The sequence below is a fragment of the Salminus brasiliensis genome, chromosome 3, assembly GCF_030463535.1.
Source record: "Salminus brasiliensis chromosome 3, fSalBra1.hap2, whole genome shotgun sequence".
NCBI lineage: Eukaryota > Metazoa > Chordata > Actinopteri > Characiformes > Bryconidae > Salminus > Salminus brasiliensis.
In genome coordinates, this window is record NC_132880.1 from 12,811,417 (window position 1) to 12,831,970 (window position 20,554).

The 20,554-nt window shown below is 40.2% G+C and overlaps 1 protein-coding gene across 1 annotated transcript; it reads left to right on the plus strand.

Moving 5' to 3' along the window:
• The first annotated feature begins 13 nt into the window (after positions 1-13).
• LOC140551820 (uncharacterized) lies at positions 14-20,304 on the plus strand. Its single transcript, XM_072675531.1, has 7 exons — positions 14-64; positions 2,344-2,485; positions 9,494-10,298; positions 11,354-11,894; positions 13,478-13,575; positions 15,901-16,376; positions 17,332-20,304. The coding sequence occupies exons 2-7, from the start codon at positions 2,354-2,356 to the stop codon at positions 17,857-17,859; spliced, it is 2,580 nt and encodes an 859-aa protein (XP_072531632.1). The 5' UTR covers positions 14-64; positions 2,344-2,353; the 3' UTR covers positions 17,860-20,304.
• Positions 20,305-20,554: the final 250 nt, after the last annotated feature.

Genomic DNA, 20,554 nt, shown 5'->3' on the forward strand with positions numbered 1-20,554 from the left:
GCTTGGATTTTACTGAAAAGTGAGCTCCGACTTCTTCAAGAAGTGTGAGATTGGAATGTCTACAGTGAGTAAAACTGCATTTTAAGTTTTGTGTATGGCTCAGTGTAGCTTTAGTAAATTAGCTGTGTGAAGCGTTTTCGTTATTCTGTGCCCCATAGTGCAATTTCATTGGTTGCCGTTGTAATGGCTGGGAGCATAGATACCAGTGCCGCAGAAATGAGCGGCCATTACACCATAGAAAGCTGCTTGTCCAGCTTACACGAAGTTCCCCCAAGTGTAAACGCAGTCCTGCTAGGAGTGTGGATTATTTCCTCTCAAATTAGAATTGTACAATTATTACAATTATAAGCATTTATATTCAGGTTTAGAGAAAGTGCATTCATTTCTGACGGTAAATTCCACACAAATTTCCTTGGAAAAAACACTGACAATGGAATAGGACTCTCTGGAACATCTGCACATGTGCCTATATTTACCATGCCAGGTAGGGTGGTATGAAGTCCCTACCACTGCACTGTGGGGAGGTGGAATTCTCTGAAGTGATGGCGTTTCATCTATGCTAATACCTTTCGGATGTGTTGGTGTGCCACGATCCAGAACATCAGTAATGCCTTTTGGCTGAATGCAGTCAAATTCTCACACCAGGGTTCCAACAGCTAATCTACAGGCCATTACAAAGGAGTAATGCAAAGCAGCTGTACACACTCCCTATTAATACACTGCATCAGCAGGTGTCTGCAAACGTTTGGACATAGTGTGTGTATTGGTATGGTAATGCATTTCCAGTAATGAACTAGCAATGTGTTGCCATTTACGCTAGGGGGCAATATTGCTCAAGTGATAATCAGGAATTTCCTGACCACGAACCAAGCGCAGCAACCACCTGGTCTTACTCCCAGTCATTTCTACGGTATATGATTTTGATGAGCCTTTATCAGGTGTTATCTCATTCCGGAGCTTTTCCAGCGTAAGATCTGGGCCCAGGCCCTCTTCATGAAGCACCAGTTGTGTTGATCGTTTCATGGCTGATGTCTTTGCAGCAGCTCTTCCAGGTTCTGGAACCAACCTATGTATCAACTGCCAACCCCCTCCCAGTTCAGTTTAATCAGAAGAGGAAGATCCGCTCGGGAGTTCATATTGGTGCCAAAAGTGTTTAAAGGATTAAAAGCCAGAACGGTTCCATCTCCCCCCAGAATCCTTAAAGTGTGTGCATTGTTATGAGGCCGTTGGGGACTCCATCAGGCACGGCGCTTCAGCCTAGGCTAGCTTGCCAAAATCCTGAACACACACACCGTCTCCCCAGCTTTTCCATCAGCGCCGCTTCGGCAAGCACCTGATACCGACTCACCCCATCCTCCACCTTTCCATTTTCTCTCTGAGTTGTCTCGCAGGCTTTCAGGTGTAAATGTGGCAGATTATGGAAATGTAAAGTTGGACTTGTAAGACGACAATTTGTTAATTACCCAAACCTTTACTATGTCAGAGCCTTGTTGTGTCTTTGAACTGTAAGGCTGCAGATTCTCCTCAATACAGTAGAACTGAAAGTAACATACCAGACCCCCAAGAAAGCATCCATATGGCCCTATATGAAGAAAAAACAAGGTGTAAAATATTTATCCCTATTTTATTGTGATAATCCTGTTTTATTTCTTTTATAAGTTACTGTGCTATTAGAGTCTGCTCTGATAGTTTTTCAACATTATACAAAATTGGGTATGTGGTATAGGTATATACCATAATGCACAATAGAGCTGAAAATACTAAGATCTTTCACACCCCCTTTTGGTCGGTTTGACTGGTTTTGTATTGTTTACATCCTTTGCTAAATTTTCTTCCTTTTCTTCCTGTCCTGTTATTATAAATTACACTTATCCAGGTATCCACCTATATCCACATGTGAAACAAAGGAACAAATGGAATGTACACACACTTCCACCTATTATCTTAAAATTTTTTTGGCTAATTGTCTTTGTATTGCATATGTGATTGGGGGAGGTGATTGGTGTCCACTGCCAGTGTTTCCAAATGGCCATCTGTCTTCAGTGTCTGTAAACACAAACACACAATCCAGTAAGACAGAAAATGTAATTCACACAAGCCCTTTCACACGTCTGGACTCCCGAGGGAGTCATAACATGCTGTAGTTCTGTAGCTTGCATTCATTTCATTTCAGCATGTGCTCAGTGTGATAGGGCCATTGAACTGGCTCAAGCAGCCGGTTCTTTTATGGCTGTGTCTTATTTTGAGTGGTTCACTCTCACACTCATTCACACATGCCCATGCTGCTATTCTCATTTTAGTTTGTGTCCCACTGAGCACATTTTTTTTTTCTTTTTTTAACAGGCCCTCCAAGATGCCTAGCAGCACCTCCCTATACATGTGTTCTTCGTGTCGGCAACTCTTTGCCTCCCTGGAGGATGTTCTGGCTCACCACCTCACCTGCCACCTCACAGCACAGAGCAGTCCTACTGCAACCTATGCTCAGGTACTGCACTGAATGGCCTCGTTGGACTTTGGCCAGGCTTGCTCTGTAGGGTTCTCAGTAAATGAGTCACTGTAATTGAATTTTACATGTAAATGCATGTTTCATCTCACCTCGAAGAAAGACTCTGGGTGTTTTTCAACCTATTCTATCTCTTTCTACTGCATTTGTGTTGAAAAGCGAATGACCGCATCATTTTGAAACGTTTTTTAAAACATCTCCCTGTACTTCCCTGCACATGTCTGTTGAAGAATACATGTACTTATCATGAAAATAATGGGCTGTCAGTGATTTCTAGGGCAGAATCAATTGTAGAACACACATCTTTAATAGTAGAAAAAAATAAATACAAAAAGCTTGGTGCAAAAGCTTTCTTCCACCCCTCCCCTGAAATCAGTTGTACATACAGGATCCAAAATGTACATACAACACACTTAATATTTGATTAAATGCCCCTTAGAAAGTTGCACCTCCTTGCCCTCCTTCGTTCTTCCATCCGCTTTATGCAGTGAGCATTTTACTTTGGGGCTTTTACTTTGTCCATCAGCTGCTCAAGCTTGCAATTGTCAGTTTTGGAGCAGGGGCTCCAAACTCGACTGAAAGGAGACCTGTAGACCTCCTAATAACTTGTACTTAGGTTTTGTTGTGTGATCTAATGAGCTGCAGAAATGACTCCAGGAGACATTACTGACTTGTGTAAATCTACAATCTCAGATCTGCACTAAGCTCTGTGGGCTTTCCTATTGTATTTGTTTATCTAGCGAGTGCTGTCCAATGTCAGGCACATTGTCTCATCTAATGTAGCTAATGCAGTGCTCAAACGGAAATGCATTGAGCTCAGTCTCAGTATGATAGAGTTGAGATTATTAAAACACACTTTTTTCAGGGTGCATTGTGTTTGCATCCATATATCTGGGCCGCTCTACAGCTCTAGATACAAGTTGACATCCGTGCTTAGTTTGTTTGTGCTCCATTTTGCTCTACATTGATGTGACTGACCGAAGCCCTTTCCAAGACTGTTACCCTTTAATGGATGCATGCTCACGTTGACTGCATCAAGAAAAAAAAGCATCTTGGATGAAGAAAACGTATTTGTCCTGACAATAGTGTCCCTCAGCACATTGCGCTCTTTGAAATGAATGGCAAGAGGTGATTTTGATGGGTACCAAAATAATGCCTTTAGCAACAGTACAGATGTGGAAGTAGAAATTAGGTTGGAAAATGTAGTATTTGTAGAGAGTGTAAAATAAAACCCCCTAACCAGAAATACAATGAATGTACTGTCATCTTGTTTAATAAACAACTTGTCTGTCAAGGTAGCATCAGATATCTAACCTTCTAAATAACTCCTAAAATAACATTACAAAAATGTCCTTTGCTTTGTTGTTTTGTCATTTTTGGTTATGTTTTGAATCCCATGGATGAAATAAAATGTAAAAAGAAAAACCTTCACAGGAAATCTGCTGTGGCTGCCACCCGCCCCATCAGAAACCAGCAGGCATCAACACTTTTTGGCATTTTACATCATTGTACAAAGCTGAGACAAGCTTAATAAAAGGAGTATGCCTTGTAGCAAACAAACATATAGAAATCTTCTTGCTCTTCATTTTGCAGCATAATTAGTTTTCACAGCTGTGTCGGTATAATCAGGAGTTATGTACCTCAAGGGTACATAAACAGACAGTTAAAATGTTCGCAGCATAGCATGATCAAACACCACAGCTGTGCTAGCTCAACAGGGAAATCGTTTTCTCAGGGTGTGTAAATAGTGAATTAGACTTTGCTTTAACGCTTATAGGAAATGTTAAACGAACACTTTTGGGCCTTGGTGAAACCAGTGGCATGAATCCAATATGATTACTCATTATATTTACTCTGCAGTCTAAAGTCAGCATTTTGATTTGCATATTTCATTACTGAGATACCTGTAGCTTGATTCTTACAGTGCAGGGATTGTTGTCATAAACGAAGCTTTGTGCATAAAAGTAAATGATTCTGAACCAAATTAAACATGAGTCGTTGAGAATTTCGTGCTTGGATTAGAACAGCACATTTGTTGGTTTGCAACATGGATGTCTGTCTGACTGGTTTAGTAAAACTGATAACTGTTACTTTTCTACATACAATTGCACAAATGACATGGATGGCTGTTCAGGGATTTATTCTGTATTCTCAATGATTAGTCACAATGACTAAATGATTTGAAATGATTATATTTAAGATTTTTTACAGGCTGTTTTGCAGGTGCTGAGTATCCAATTCCAATCAAGTTTTATTAATGACTCCCAAGTAGCAGAATGAAAAAGTAAACTGAGAAGGAGGATTACGTCACTGTTTGATTATCCAAGAGCAGCCATTTTGTCTCTTGTGTGTGTGTGTGTGTGTGTGTGTGTGTGTTTACAGTTGCAATCAAACTTATTTAATCCCCATTGCAAATTAGATTTATTAGTAAAATTATAAACTTTCAGCTGTTTAAAAAAATAACGGCTCAACACAAGCAATAGAACAGGTGCTTTCTCAAAATCAACTTTTAATGACTGTTGCAGTTTCAGAATTATTCAACCCCCTGACTACAAAATCGCCCATGATTGGCTCAGCAGGTGGTCAAAAACCCTCGAGTGACTGCAAAAGACCTGCAGCAAGAGTTTTCAGTTTGCACAGTAAGGCCCATACTAAACGCTGAGATCTCCATGCCTGTACCTATTTACAGACCCAAAAGCACAGGTAAAGTCAGCTCCAAACTGCTCAAAACCATATAAATAAACCACAGAAGGTTTGGGATTCTATTCTGTGGAGCGATGAAAAACAAAACTGGAACTTTTCGTTCTAAAAGAATCCTAGTAGAAAACGTCATGCCTTCTGTCAGGAAGCTGAAACTTGGGGCATCATTGGACCGTCCAACAGTTCAGTGATCCTAAGCATACCTCAGTCCACCAAGGCTTGGTTTCAGAAGAAGTCCTGGAAGATTCTGAAGTGGCCGTCACAGCCAATAGTAAATCATTGGTGGTATTTGAAGAAGGCATATAAAGATAATATACATATAATTAATTTTGCTTTCGATTATTACTTTGTTGTGTTTATATAATTGTTCTTTTTTTGATTATTTGAACATATTTACATTGTTATTGCAATTTTCTTATCATTTGGTCATTTTGCAGGAAAGTGCTGCTGGATAAGGCAGATGGACATTAGTGTCTGGTGGTTTCAGGAGGGAACATACCAGAGAAACACCTACTTTAATTAGAACACAGGAAAGGGAGGTTGCGTCTGATGGGCAACAGACAATTATTATGCTTTTTTTAATTAGCAAAATAATAATATGTCTGCATAACACAACTATTATTAATTGTTACAGTACAGGATACAGGGTACGTTTCATATTTTTTTAAGTAGTGAGAATGCTTCTTGTGAAATGTGTAGAAAGATTTTTTTTACATTCACATTTCTTTCTGAACATGCTTGTGCAGTTTGCGTGATCGCCTTCATTTCAAAACTTATGCAAGTAAACATCCACAGTGGTCGTTTTTATTGTATTTTAAAAGCGATTCATTGCTATGTTCAGAGGAAAGGTGAACTCTAGCAGTGTTGAAAAGACAGGTGCCTCCCTACAGTCAGCTCATAACTGAAAATCTACTCACAGCTGTTGTCTCATTACTGTAACCAAGGAAAAACTACAAAAATGTAAAATGCTATTTTATTATCTTCAATAAACACCAATAAACACCTTACCCTACACCTGCACCTTTATCTACACCTTAACCTACACCTAAACCCAATCTTAACCTAACCTTAACCTACACTTTAATCCACACCTAGACCTAATCTTAACCTAACCTTCCACAAACATAACCTTAACTACAGTGAAATGAGAAATCCTTACTCCATTGAGAAATTTCAACATTCACGTCTCTTTTATAAGCTCAAAAAAGTCCAACAGTTTCTCCCAGTACTGTTTTTTTCATGTAGGTTGTGTGTGTCTTAATATATTAATTACAGCAAATCGCCCCAGCAAATCAAAAAGTGTTAACCTCTCCTGGGTCAGATAAGTGGTACAGTCCATTACACAGCTCACGAAAGAGAGAAAAGCTCAGAAGCTCACAACATACTATGTATTCTTCAACTCTGGGGGGAAGTTCTTATGAATGGAAAAGATATGTTGTTGAGAGAGGTCAAAAGAGCATGACCAGACTGGTTGAGCTGACAGAAAGTCATCTAAAACTGGGTGCATGAATTAGCAAGTGAGATCAGTAATTTTTCCGTGGGTCTGAATCCATTACCACCTAACACCTTTGGATGGCCAGTATCTCAAGACCAAGATGGCAAGGTGGTTAAATTGCTCTCCAATGTGTCTGAGTCTACAACTTGTCATGTTCTCTTTCTCAGCCGTGCAGCATTGCTAGAACTTAGGGGAGCGCCTGTACTAGGCTAACCTTTTCAGGCCAGCATTACCCTCACAATTTAGCCAACATTCGCTTGCTAAACAACAGAATAGATTTGCTAAGGCTTGGACTGACTGCACAATATGAGATGCTGGAGTGCTGCATTCTAATTCTCACAGAATCGTGGCTCCTTGACAATATCCCTAAATTAACCGTTCAACCAGACAGGCTATCCTGCTTCAATGTGGACAGAAACCTGTCGTCCAGGAAGACCAGGGGAGGGAATCTGCTTATCTCTCTGAACAGAGGTTGGTTCATAAACGCTTCTGTAGTTTCTTGCCACAGTTCTGCAGCAGTGGAGTACATTATGAATAAGTGTTATCCTCATTATTGCCCAAGAGAACACCGCACTGTTTTGATAATCATTTTTTTCCTTCCACTCAGTGCCATTGTTATTGACACAATTGTGGCTTTCTGTGATGTGGTCAGTTCACTAAAGAACAAATACCCTGAGAGTTTATAATGGCTGCCAGCAGTTTTAAACACATAAACCTGGGAAATATGCTCCCCAAATATTTATTCATGTGTCTCCATTTTAACAAGAGGGGAGAACACACAGAGACACATTTACACAAAAGAAGCATATCTATCGTCATTATCCCCCGCCCCTACTTCAAACTTTCTAATCACTCCTCTGTGTTGCTGAGCCCCACACACCAACCACTGCTAAAACAGGGGGAAAAAAAGTCACAGTAAGTGTGGTCTGAAGGAGCAGTTTCAGCAGTGCAGCCTTAGCAGCACTGTAGCAACCACCTAGAATACCATAGCAAACATGTGATAACAGTCTAGCAACTGCCTGGAAGTGGGAACCACTTTAGCTGCACAACAATCCTGCATTTCCTTAAAGACAATGACCTTTTCTAGTTGCATTTCATATCGTAATAAATGCCACCAAGTGGCATTCCTAAAAAAATAATAGTTCCTAATAGTTCCTAATAAAGTGCCTGTGTGTGTATATAATATTTTACACTCTAGAAAGATCAAATCATGACCAAGGGACTATAGGTCAAAATGGATTATCAGAATTGCATATACTTAGCTTGCAATGACTATCAAAGCAGCAACCCACGGACATCACCAAACCATTGCATTCTCCTTTGTGTTACCTTCCCAGCTTTTTACTGGCTTTCTTTAGCAATTGTTTGTTTAGGAATTTCTTCCTCCAGTCTCCTCTTCAGGAGGTGAAATGCCAGCTTACCTGGGTTAAGGTCTTGTGACTTGACTTGACGTTCCCTGTCCAGAACCACTTTCTTCAAGATTTAAGAGTAAACAGGCAGTTTTACACTACAATGAAGTTCTTGCTTATATACACCATTAGTTAAACACTGTACACACAATTAAACTATAGACATATCAAAAGGGTAGACAGAAGTAGGTAGCTTAGTATAACTGGGAATGCTGTTGTGTGGTATTGTGCAAGAGCATGGCAGTAGTTACATGTGCAGTATTTTCTTTGTTGTGTTGAAAGTGTTCTGGGTCATTCCTGGTTTTAGGATTTAGCTGCAGGACAGAATGTGAAATTGGTACTTTTTTTATTTGTGGTTTTTGATGGTTAATGTGCCAGTACTAGTTCCCTTCTACCTAACTTGATGTGAGAAAAATTAATTAACACAAAGATTTTGTGAAGCATCACAATATGTTATGTTTATGCCATATTGCTCAACCCTCTTGTGTATATATGTTTTGTGTGAATTTTATTCCCAGCTTGTGCAATAACAGAAATTTGAAACGTGTAACGACCATTCAGGTCACATATACTGAAATGCCTATTGTTGCTGTCTGACAAAAATCTTGTATCTCCATTTTTGCGCTAGATATTTCTCTTTTTGATGTAATGTGAGTCTGGTGGATGTTCTTTACATTCTATCATGATTTTCAGGATAATTGGACCGATAGAAATGCTTCAGAATGGCTTGGAAAAAAGTATTTTTACGGTTTTTAAGTTGTAAAGTTGCCAGAGATAGCCAGAGAAGTTTTATGCATGACAACGACGATATGTTATAGTTCACAGAGACTCCTTTAAAATACACAACTTATTATTTTTTAATTAAATTATTCGGAGTAGTCCACACCTGGAATACAGTAAACATCATTCAGACATGGCATTCTTTTTTTTCTTTTTAAGGTTGGCATTGAAAATGGCTTATATGTAATAAGCAAATAGTTCAGCAATAAAATAGGAAGGGGAATGTTGCTACAGACCTTCATTTGTTCACTGTGCAGTAGAACACCACGTAGAGTAAACATCATTGGAGAATAATTGCATTGGTAGACAAAATGGCAGAATGTGGGGAAAACTAATGACAGAAATGATCATAATCATTTATTATGGATTGCATTGCAGATTGATTCAATGTGCATATGATTTACTTGTAATTAATTGTATTATCATGTAACACTCATGAATTATGTTCTTATTATGATACATGCTTTTTCTAAACCCTTTGGAAATTTACATACATGCTTTGTAAAAACACATTCTACAGGCAATTGTATGCTACTAATTGTAGTTATTATTTTTATTTCTAGTCTGGATGTTTCAGTAGACTCTGTACATTTTTTTTTTTCTCAGACTGCTGCAGGTTTGAGCCCATCCCAGCCTAAATCACCCATCTCCTCCCAAGCACAGCCCGGCCTTAATTGCTCCCTACCCTCAAACCAGGAAGCAAATAGCACCATCCTGACAGGCTCATCACTGAGTTTACTCAGAAGCTCAAAGAATCGAACCCAAAAAGCCACCCCTGTTCCCCTTATTCGTTACCAGTGTGGCGAATGTAGTACTTTGTTTCCTTCTCTTGATCAGTGGCAGCAGCACAGCAAACTGGGGTTATGTTGTGTCACTGGATCAGAGAAGAAGGAAGGAGGTGAAGATGCGATGCAGCCTGAAGCAAGTGGGAGTAAGAATAAAGAAGAAAGGAATTGTGAAAACGATGCTATAGAGGACGGTACAAGACCCAAGGCTGCAAAGGAAGAAGGACACACACTAAATGCTGGTTTACAGGACAGTTCTCAAACCGTTCTGCATATTGAATCAGTGCAGAGCAGCAAACGTCTTGAGAATCTTGGACACCAGCCAGATGAAGTTTGTTTAGCTCCAGGCTTAGACAGTGGTACCTTAGGCTCATCTCCAGTGGACACATTCCTCTGCACGCAGTGTGGCTCAGGATTTCATTCAGAAGAAGCACTTGCAGCCCACCGCAGCTCCTATCATGGTCTTGAGCGCATGCTCCATCGTTGCTTTATCTGTAGCCAGGAGTTTATGAGCACTACACAGTACTTATACCATCGACGGCAGCACAGGGAGAAAGGAGAGGAATTACCCATCACAGCGGCCCAGAGCATTAACCATGCATCTAAATCCTTTAATAAGATCACAGGTAAGACCTGCTAATGTGGAAGAATCTTGTACTATACTGGAATGCACTTTCGTAACTGTTTAAATAGTGCATCAATTTTACTTCATGCACAAAGTCTTACGTTTTGTAATGGTTCAGTCATCACGGAATATTTACACAATGTAAAAGAGCTGACATTTGGTAATTTTTTATTAATTTTTTTAAATAATAAAGTTAAAATCCTCACATTATCCACAACCATCAGCGCCTGGAATCCAAGAAAACTTGGTGCTAGGGCTGCACAATATATCATTTTAGCATCGCTATCACAATGTGCACATTCACAATAGTCACATTGTAGGGCGTGCAAGGTGTATTTAAAAAAACTTTTTTACGGCTTGATACGAAAGAGAAAGAAAGAAAGAAAAGGTCACACTACTCTCATCTCATGGCATATCTACCAGAGGCAGATTATATATCCAGTATTAGGTATTTTCCTCCAATTGATATTCTTGCAATATTGGTTGAAAATTCCAGTATTTTTTAATATCCCAGCGCATATATATATATATATATATAAAGCAGGAAAAAATATTGCAGTACCAGTTTTTTCCCCAATATAGTGCAGCCCTAGTTGGTGCTGCTCTCTGGGTGGGAAGGATTACCAACTTGTGCGATGCGAGCAGATGACAAATGTATGTTGGCTCATGTTACAGAATGAAGCCGTTTCTTCTATCCTCCAGTTGCTGATTTGTCTAGTGATGTAGCATTAGAACAGTATGTAGTCACCATTAAATCATTGGCAACAACAACAATTTCCCTGTTATATTCTCAACTTGGGTGTTCCTCTGGTAACTGAACTTCATGAAGAGTCAGGCATTTACTTTTACTGTATTTGACAGTTAAAGCAGTCTCAAAACACAACCATAGGCAGATAGAGAATAGATAGAGAGAAACCTCTCTGACTGACTTTGATTGTGTTTGGGTTGTCTGCTATGCATATAGGGTAGGACCAAGATATCTTGTGGGAATTAGCAATGACTAAATTGAAAGGAAATTGAGTTGCAGTGATGTTTAAATATCTTTTTTTTTCTTAGGTGATAGTCAGTCACAAGCTCCTGCCATCGTCCTTAAGGAGCGAGAAGTCTCCATTCCTGAGTCACCCGAACCATCCTCACACCCTTTGTCTTCTAACTCAACCACAGTCCCTGTATCACCTGTCACAGAAACCCACTCTAGAGCTCCGTGCCCAACCTGTGGCCAAGTCTTCAAGCGCCGCTGCCACATGCGCGTCCACATGCTCCGCCACAGTGGTCAGAAGCCGCACCGCTGTGAGGTATGCCACAAGACCTTTGCCTACAAGACTAACTTGGGGCGCCATCGTCAATTGCACATGTCCCGGCGAGCCCATGTGTGCCAGCAGTGTGGCCAAAGCTTTACCCAAGCGGGTGCACTCAAGAAGCATCAGCTGCTTCATGCCTGCAAAGAGCCTGTGTCATATGGAGGTGGTGAAGAAGAGTTGGAAGGGATCAAAGAAAATACAGACGATGGTGAAGAAAAAGAGACCTCGAGAGTAATGTTTGCGTGTTCGGACTGCCCAAATAAGTATCGTACTCACAGGCAACTTCTGGTTCATAGGTGAGTGTTGCAGTTGTTCTGATAAGAAAAGTTGTGACAGTGACAGTGTAACAGGTAGAATGAAGTGATTTAATGATTGTGGTATAGTTAAAGTCCTGATTGTTGGCTAATTCAGACCCTAAAACAGACCCAACAGCAACACGACAATATTACATCTCGAAATGAGGGAAAACCAAACAAACAGGAAATATGGAACATGGTGTATATCACAAAAAAGTAGAATAAAAAAAAGGCTTTCTGAAATTGCATATAGGCATCAGGGTATAAACAAGCTGCTATGTGCTAAATAATTAGATACAAGGTGTTCAAGGTGTTTCAAGAAAATATTGTAATGGAAGCTATGCATTGCACTAATCAGCATGGGCTATCAACCATCACTGGCAAAGCTAAATCTGTGCAACACTAACATAACTACCTGAAATGATTTACAATGTAGGTTAGCCTGTATGTGGCTGTTGTTGAATATGCACCTGGAGCCTTGGTTTATTTTGGGACTGAGAGGTGCTTCTTGTGTGTGGGCTGCAGTAAGCTTTCAGTTTTATTATCTAGCAAAAAACAGATCTTTCCAGACATATATTTAACCTTTCAATAGTGCTGACTGTCATATCAAACTGCATTCATCCACAAATAGCCTGGTTCCTTTACACTGCCTCTCCATCGTTCAGAACTAGTCAAACTCTACTACTTGTCCTCATTCTCTCCCCATCACTCATAGAAGAATGACTCTTACCCCTCTTGGCCAAGTCACGCAAGCATTAAAACCTAGAACGGACTTGTCCGCTTCTTGGCCAGTCTAGTCCAGCTTAAAGCCACGGTCTGCTGCTTGACCTGTACGCCCACACGCACATACAAATTGGGACAGCACAGATAAGTTCTGGCAGGGGGAACCTGCCCCAGCCCAGCCATGTGGACATGACCCAGCAACAGGCCGGGCGTATGCCCACAAATTAGGGTGTGTAAGCGGAAGTAATGCCACAGGCGACACGTCTCATTAGCTTTCATGGTGAGGAGGCTCGGTTGCATTGCTCCGCTGCTCGGCTTAAGCATTGTTCACATTGAGTTGCGCTGCGTCCTCAGCTCACCACGTTAGCAGGGGGGGTAAACAGGGCCAGGGATGTGACGCAGTCCCTATCTATGAAATAACACTGAGCTGAGGAGAGGTTAGCAGGGTGATCTGAAGAAAAATAACTAAATATGTCTTTGGGAAATCAAATTGAGAGTGCTTATTAAATTTAATAAAATAAAGCCTTTGCCTCTGCATGCACAATGTTCCATTCCCCATTGACTACATCTCTTTGAATTTTCATCCAAAAGAGGGACAAAGTTAGAAATAAAATATAATACAAAATAGACACAAACTCATTTTAACGCAGGATTATGAATTAAAATAATACAGTCATTCTGCACAAAGCACAGCTTCAGTAAGATAACCTCTCATAACTTGATTAAGATTACGGCCAGTGTGAAGTTCATATCAGCCCCACATGTTGGTTACCTGCTTCATGTTTACTAATAATTGTAAAGGTGATGCTCTGTTTAGCAGTGTATTCAGTGAAACTGATTGGTCGCTGTCTCTTATACAGGTTTGTTCACTCTGGGCAATATCCATTTTTGTGCTCCATCTGTGGGGAGACTTTTCCACGCAAAAAGAGTCTGGAGCTCCATGCACTCTTTCACCAAGGTGGGTTAAAAAGAGAGGTGAAGGTTGGATTTGTGTTCGTGTGTGAGAGAGAAAGAGCGAGGGAGAGAAAGAGACTTGTGTAAAACAGATGTTATTTACATAATGTGTGTCCTATATGTGTGTTGCAGCTGAGTGAGCGAGGTTAGGTCGTAGCTGAGGGTTGAAGTGATGACTCAGTTAGTTACTGTGGATATATCTGTTGTTAGTTTATGTGGGAGATGTGCTGTATTCACAAAAGGAGTTTTCAATTCACATTCTTTGTGTGTATGTGTGTGACTCAACCTAAGTGAACCGAAGCTGCTCTGTTTACAAAGTCTGCTTATGACAGTGGCCGTCCACGACCGTAGCCGTACTATGTCCACACTGTATAAAAACACAACTCCCCCATCCATGTTTATACCTGAAGTATTCCTGTATGCTTTTGCTTGTGTATACAGTTGTGGATGGAGGTTTACATACACATATCATTGACATGAATGTCATGGTAATATATGTCTTTCAGTGATTTCAGTGATCAGTGTTTTTTTTTTTTTTCTGGGGTAGAATGATCAACATACATCTTTAAAAATATTAAAAACATAATCTGATGCAAATGTTTTAATTTTAAAAAATATAAATAATATAAGTATGCTCACAGATCAAAGATTACGTATTATTAATTTGGTGGTACTTAATGTACCTTTTAACGTCCTGTTGGTAAGCTTGATTGACCTAAGGATCTCAGTGCAGGTAAAAAGTCAGTACAGTACATTTTTCTTGAACACATGTCTCTTGAGATTACGGTCTAAAACAGAAGCCCTCCAAAATTGTCAGGCAAAAGTCTTCTGGAAGAAAGTAATGGTGAGGCATTCAAACCCAGTAGCCACTGTTACAAGTCCTGACCTTAAATATATACACTGTGCTTAAAACCAACAAATTTCTGGACAGATTTGGTCAATTTAAAATATAAATATAAAAATGTGCTTTCTAATGTGTTTTTTTTATTACAGATGTATGGTGTACACTCATTCTGTGAATTCTTTAAAGAAATTACTGAAAGCCCAATATTGAGTGTATGTAAACTTCTGACCACAACTGACTTCCCACAACCCTGCGTGCCTTCGAATTGTCATCACACTTATTCTGCATGCTGCCTGTAACTGCGGCTTGCCCTTCTTCAACCTGGAAGGGAAGTTAAGCAAGATTGAAATGGAGAGTCCGACTCCACTTCACCGCTTTTTGGCATAATTGCATTAATAAACGCTAAAATAAAATAAATGCACTCTGAGCAAATGGTGGCGGTGACAGAGGGAAAGACGAAGAGAAGATGTAGCGGAGCGTAAAACATTGAGTTGTCCCTTGCCCTGCAGCTTCTCTTGTCTTCCCACTTGTCCAGTGCCGGCCGCTCTGCTCTGCTATGCGTGATGGATCTGGAGCGCGGTGCCGCTGCCTCTCTGTTTGGCCCATTAGCCACTGATTTATGTCGTCTCTGTCTTGCTTTGTTACTGTTATTAAGGCACTTTGGTGCAGCACGAAACATCAGCAGGTGTCAGGCCAATGTAGAAGTAGTAGACAAATACGCTTGTGTGACCGCGCCGCTGGCTGCTGTCTTTCACATTCAGTAATGAATGGATATATTTGGAATGTTGTTGCATTGTAACTTTAGAGCTTAAGTAATAATAATAATAGGGGGAAATAGGCATGAGGTCTTGATTTAGATGTTGTGTTGACAAATAAAGATTTATACATGAATAGATCTTTGCTGCAAATCCTGCTGTTAAATGAAAATCAGTAGAGATGATGCACTGATGCACCACTTTTCCCTTTACCCATACAGACACTGATATCTGATCTTTAAGTATCTTACCAAGTGCTGATATCGATACCAGCTCTTTCTAACCTTACTACTTTAATAGGTGCCAACAAATAAAAAATAATTGTATATTTAATTTTGGTAAACGCAGTTCTTTTTGTCACAAATAAAATATAATGACCTTTAAAGAATAGCATATACTGATTAAATACCATTTGAACTGAATTGTTTGTTTTGGTACAAAGCATAAGAAAAAGTAAACTTGCCACAGTTCAGAAACAAAAAGTGTTTCTTCATCAGTTTCCATTCAGGTACATGTCTCTATGTATAAAGATACTAAGCTTCAAGGAGGTCAAGCTCAAGCAAATCATGTAAAATGTTCACCTGGTGGAAATTTTACCACTTGGTTTGTACAGATCATCTTACTGGCATTTGTTTCAGTCATCCCTTAAATACTAGCCTTACACATTCAATTTTGTTAGTACCTGTGTGAACACTATGGCCTTTGTAATTTTCTCTTTCTAACTTCTCAGGAAAGCGACCAGTTCCTTGCCCTTCCTGCTCAGACCAGTTCCTGGACCAAACTTCTCTGGATGCCCACCTGCCACTTTGCAAGCAGAGAGAGCCTCCAGGTCATAAAACAGACTCGCCAGTCTCGGGGGTGCCCAAGAAAGTCACTGGCTACAGAGCCAGGCGAACAGGGAAGCTGATTTGTGAGCTATGTGGTCATCGCTGTGTTACGCAGGAAGGACTAGACCTTCATAGACTCTCCCACTCTGGACAGACTCCCCTACGTTGCCCACTGCTGCCGTGCAAACGCCGCTTCACGTCTAGTTCTACCCTGCAAGAGCACCTGCAAAGCCACGGCTCACTTACCCCTGAAACTCACAGCATCGGAGCTGGCCCAAAGCCTCGCCCCCATCACTGCCAGCAGTGCGGGAAAAGTTTTACAACTGCATCTTCGCTTAATGTGCATCTTAGGATTCATACTGGAGAGCGTCCCTTTCAGGTCAGAGGCTAAGGCTTATCAGGGCTTAGTGAAGTGCTGAAATGAAGTTGAAGCTATTCAAAGCACATTTTAATGGAATGGTATGGTTGTATAAAGCAAAATCTATATTTCTTTAAGGCTGTTTCACTCCATTGCGCTATATTTATGCCACTGTCATAATGGTGAATTTAGATGGTAGTAAGGTACATTTTCAGGTGTTAAGTGGTTGAAATGTGTGCTGTGTGAACTTATTTTAAAGTATGAAATGAAAAGCACATGTGGGTAAGTAATAAAATATATTACGCTATGCACACACTAAACAGGGATTTTATCAAATAACTTGTACATGAATGTATTTGAATTGCACTTTTTACAACTGGTGTGGTCACGAAGCAGCTGTACAGAAATCCGTTTTATGACCGGATCAACAAGACAAACCTAATACCCCCAGTGAGCAAGCCAAAGGCGACAGTGGCAAGGAAAAACTCCCTAAGAGCTGGAGGAAGAAACCTTGGGAGGAAACAAGACTCACAAGATAGAACCATCTTCCTTTGGTCAAAACTATTTATAAATTATTGATAAAAGTCACCACATAAGACTGTTCTACTGTTCAGGTGTACTAAAATAATCATAATTTAATATCACCAATATAATCATAGTAGTGATGGTAAGAATAATGATGTAGTGAAGTTATTATGGTTAGAGGTGGTAAAAATAATAATAGTGGCAGATGAGTAGTAGTATTTGACAACCTGGCTTATCGTACCTAAAATTGTTGTTGTGCAGTCTAGGGATGTGTGCCAACTAAAATGCAGATAGTGGATTTATTTGAGGGGTATGACATTTAGCACATAACTAAAACACTTACACACATACAATAACACATATAATACATAATTTACACTGTGTAATTTACACCAATCTTAAGTATGAGAATGACTCCAATCCCTCTGTAACTCGCTTTTCTCTCTCCCAGTGTGGTCAGTGTGGAAAACGTTTCCGGCAGATCCCACACCTGCGGGACCACGAGCGTCTCCACACAGGCACACGTCCATTTGTGTGCAGCATCTGTGACCGGGCCTTTTTGCTGGCCGCACGTTTGGCAGAACACGCCCGTACCCACAGCGGAGAAAAACCCTACCAGTGCCCAGTGTGTCATCGTGCCTTTCGTTCTCTCTCCAACCTGGGCAAGCACCGCAAGACACATGGCTTAGCCTTAGGCAGTGAGCCCACCATTGCTTCAGTGGAGTTGGCAACTGCAGAAGAGCAGGCTGGGCTGGGGACAGGGTCCTCAGATCTGTCTGCTGTACACACTATTTTGTTGGTTCAAGCACAAGAGACCATGCTTCAAGACACTGGTCCTAATCTTTCACAAAATACCGCACCTTCTCCTGCACCTCTGGTCTTGCTACAGCCTCTGGTTGGGGAGGAGCAGCAGCAAGAGGTCTTGGCACCTGTTCTGCATCATGCCATAGAGGTAGTGGTTGCTGAGAACCATGAATAGACATTGACAATCCATGGAAAGATGGAAAAAACAGGATGAAAAACCCTATAAGTACTTTAATTGGAATTTATTCTTTTGCAAGTCTTTTTATTATCTTGAAATGCATTGGAACAGATGTAATAAATGAATATCAAACTTTGGAAAACATAAATAATGAACCCTTTCAAATAACATAAAAATGTGAAAGCAAGGTATGAAAAAGAGAGTGGGGGGGCCTAATGTAATGTGGCAGTATTCAGGGCCATAACATTAGTGTCAGGAGAGGGAGTCAGATTTTGGAAAATGCATTAACTGAGGCATAGCAAGGCATGTCTACTGTGTTCAGGCAGAGGATATCTCTTATCCACAGAGACACCCGTCTCAAAAGTATCAAGCATCTTAGTAAAAGGGTGATCTGTTTTAGGCAACGCTACACTGGAAGGCATCATACTGAATAAATACATAGTTGTGGTCAGAAGTTTACGTACACTCATCATGGGCATGAATGTCATGGCAATATTGGGTTTTCAGTGATTTCTTTGAACTGCTCCTTCTGCAAGTTATATTTAGAGGGTTTTTAAATCAACACAAATAATGCAATTATGCACATAGGGTAAAAAAATAATTTCCACAAATATCGCTCATGTTGTACTTACGGCGGGGTGTTAATCTTCGGGCTAAAGCTCAGTTGTTTACATGCTAAATTTTATAACTGGAATCATTTTGCATAAAATATTTGATTCCATTTTTTTGTTTGTAAAGACTGGCAGTGGGGCTAACAGGAACACCAAGTTGAGCTCTTCACAGCCAAACTTTAGAGAGTGAGGTGAGAGATTTGGATTCTTTGGAGCTGCAGGTCCATCTAACACGTAGTTGGGGATCACCCCCTAAACATCCTGGTACTCGCTCAGCAGGAGCAGCCAATCAACTTTAACAGTATTGAAATATTACTAAGCTCACAAGACAAGCTACAAAGCGACAGGACCCTTGCCATTTGTTGCCATTTGTGTCATTATTATTTTGACCCGTGACATAGCAGGTCACCTGCTATAATTGCTAAAGTGACTCTCGCCCCTGCACCAGGCTCTTTACGAGAATGCTCACAGCGCAAATTGTGCCAGCCCCTCACTTTCAAAACACACCATAACTTATATATGGTGATTAATCAAACCTGCCTTACCTTTATTCAATATCATATTGCAGCTTCAGTTATTTGCCAAGCTTCTCCCTGTTTCAGAAGTATACTCTCTGAGACAAGCCCATAGAATGACTGGCCTTGAGTTCTATTTAATTCCAGTATATCATTGTTGTTGGTTGTTTCAAAAAGCTCCTGCCTGAAAAACATACTTCAGTTCTACCCACTATTTCTGTAAGATTCTGTAAGATAAGTAGTGGTAGCAGTGGTAGCATCATGCTCTGGGATTGTTTTGATGCCAGTGGAGCTGTTCCATTGCACAAAGTGGAATAATAAAGTACCTCCATTCTTTAGTACAACCTCAAACTAGCTGAACGATTAGGACTTGGCAGACGTCTTGACAGAATTGGGTGTTCCAGCAGTACAATGACCTCAAACACACACCAAGGTGGTTGTGGAATAGTTAAAGCAGGCTAACATCAACCTTTTGGAATGGCCTTCTCAGTCATAACCTCAGCCTTATCAAATAATATGTAGGCTACGCTTAAAAGTCAGGTCAGGAAACATTAATTGAACTACTATTAACTAATTGTACACAGAATATTATTTAACTAAAATTACACCAGAATATTGTTGATTACTTGGTAAAATACATTTAACCAATTTATTAGATGTACTGTATGCATAGTTTTCACCCTGTTTTGATTTCAGAAAAATAAGGGTTAAACAAATTACTGAAAGCCCAATATTGCCATGCAATTCATGTTCATGATGAGTGTATGTAAACTTCCCACCACGGCTGTAGTTAAAATATAGAATGCTTCCCTGCTCCTCGTTTAAAAACCCAAGTCTCCAAATCATTTTACCACTGAACTCCAGCATAGGATAATGAAGAAGCTTGTGCGGAGTGCACTGAGTTAAAAAAAACTGAGCATTTTTTCATTAATGGGCAGAGGTTTCAAAAAGATATAAAAATATGTGTGTTCTGACAGCCAAGGGAAGCTGGAGGATATGGGGAGGTTTTAATCATTTCATTGTTTTGACTTGAGTTGAGTTGGGTGGCCCTTGCTTTTAAACGTATACAATCATTGAGGACCTTTAAGAGGTTCTACCATTTGAAACTGCAGAGGAACCTTTTCTCGAAGGTTCTTCTCAGCACCGTAAGAGGTTCCTCCACAGTTTCAGATTGAAGTAGCTCAAAAAGTTCCTCATGGCTCTTTTTATAACAGTGCTTCTTTCTGTGATAGACATTATGCAGTGTGCCTCCCTCTCTCTCTTTTTGCCTTGCATCTAAATGTTCTCTGTTATAATAAAAGTTTCTGTAAGATTTAGACCAATTCCTATGTTCTTGCAGCAGGCAGAAACAGAAACAGGGGAAGACAAAGGGCTCAGTATGTAGAGCCGTTAGTAAAGAATGCACCAAATGTAATTACAATAGTGCTTCAGGAGACTGTTTCAAAAGAATTTGAACATCGCATATGTTTACACTGTTTTTGTCTGTATATATTTACTTTAGGTCCAGGGGTTTACAGTATGTGATTACTATAATCTGTCTCCACCATGACAATTTAATTGGTTTTA

Bases quoted from the DNA above. Each gene is read 5' to 3' on its own strand.
- LOC140551820 (XM_072675531.1), top strand. From the start codon at position 2,354: ATGCCTAGCAGCACCTCCCTATACATGTGTTCTTCGTGTCGGCAACTC. The intron at 2,486-9,493 runs GTACTGCACTGA...TTTTTTTCTCAG, and splicing joins CTACTGCAACCTATGCTCAG to ACTGCTGCAGGTTTGAGCCC. The intron at 11,895-13,477 runs GTGAGTGTTGCA...TCTCTTATACAG, and splicing joins AGGCAACTTCTGGTTCATAG to GTTTGTTCACTCTGGGCAAT.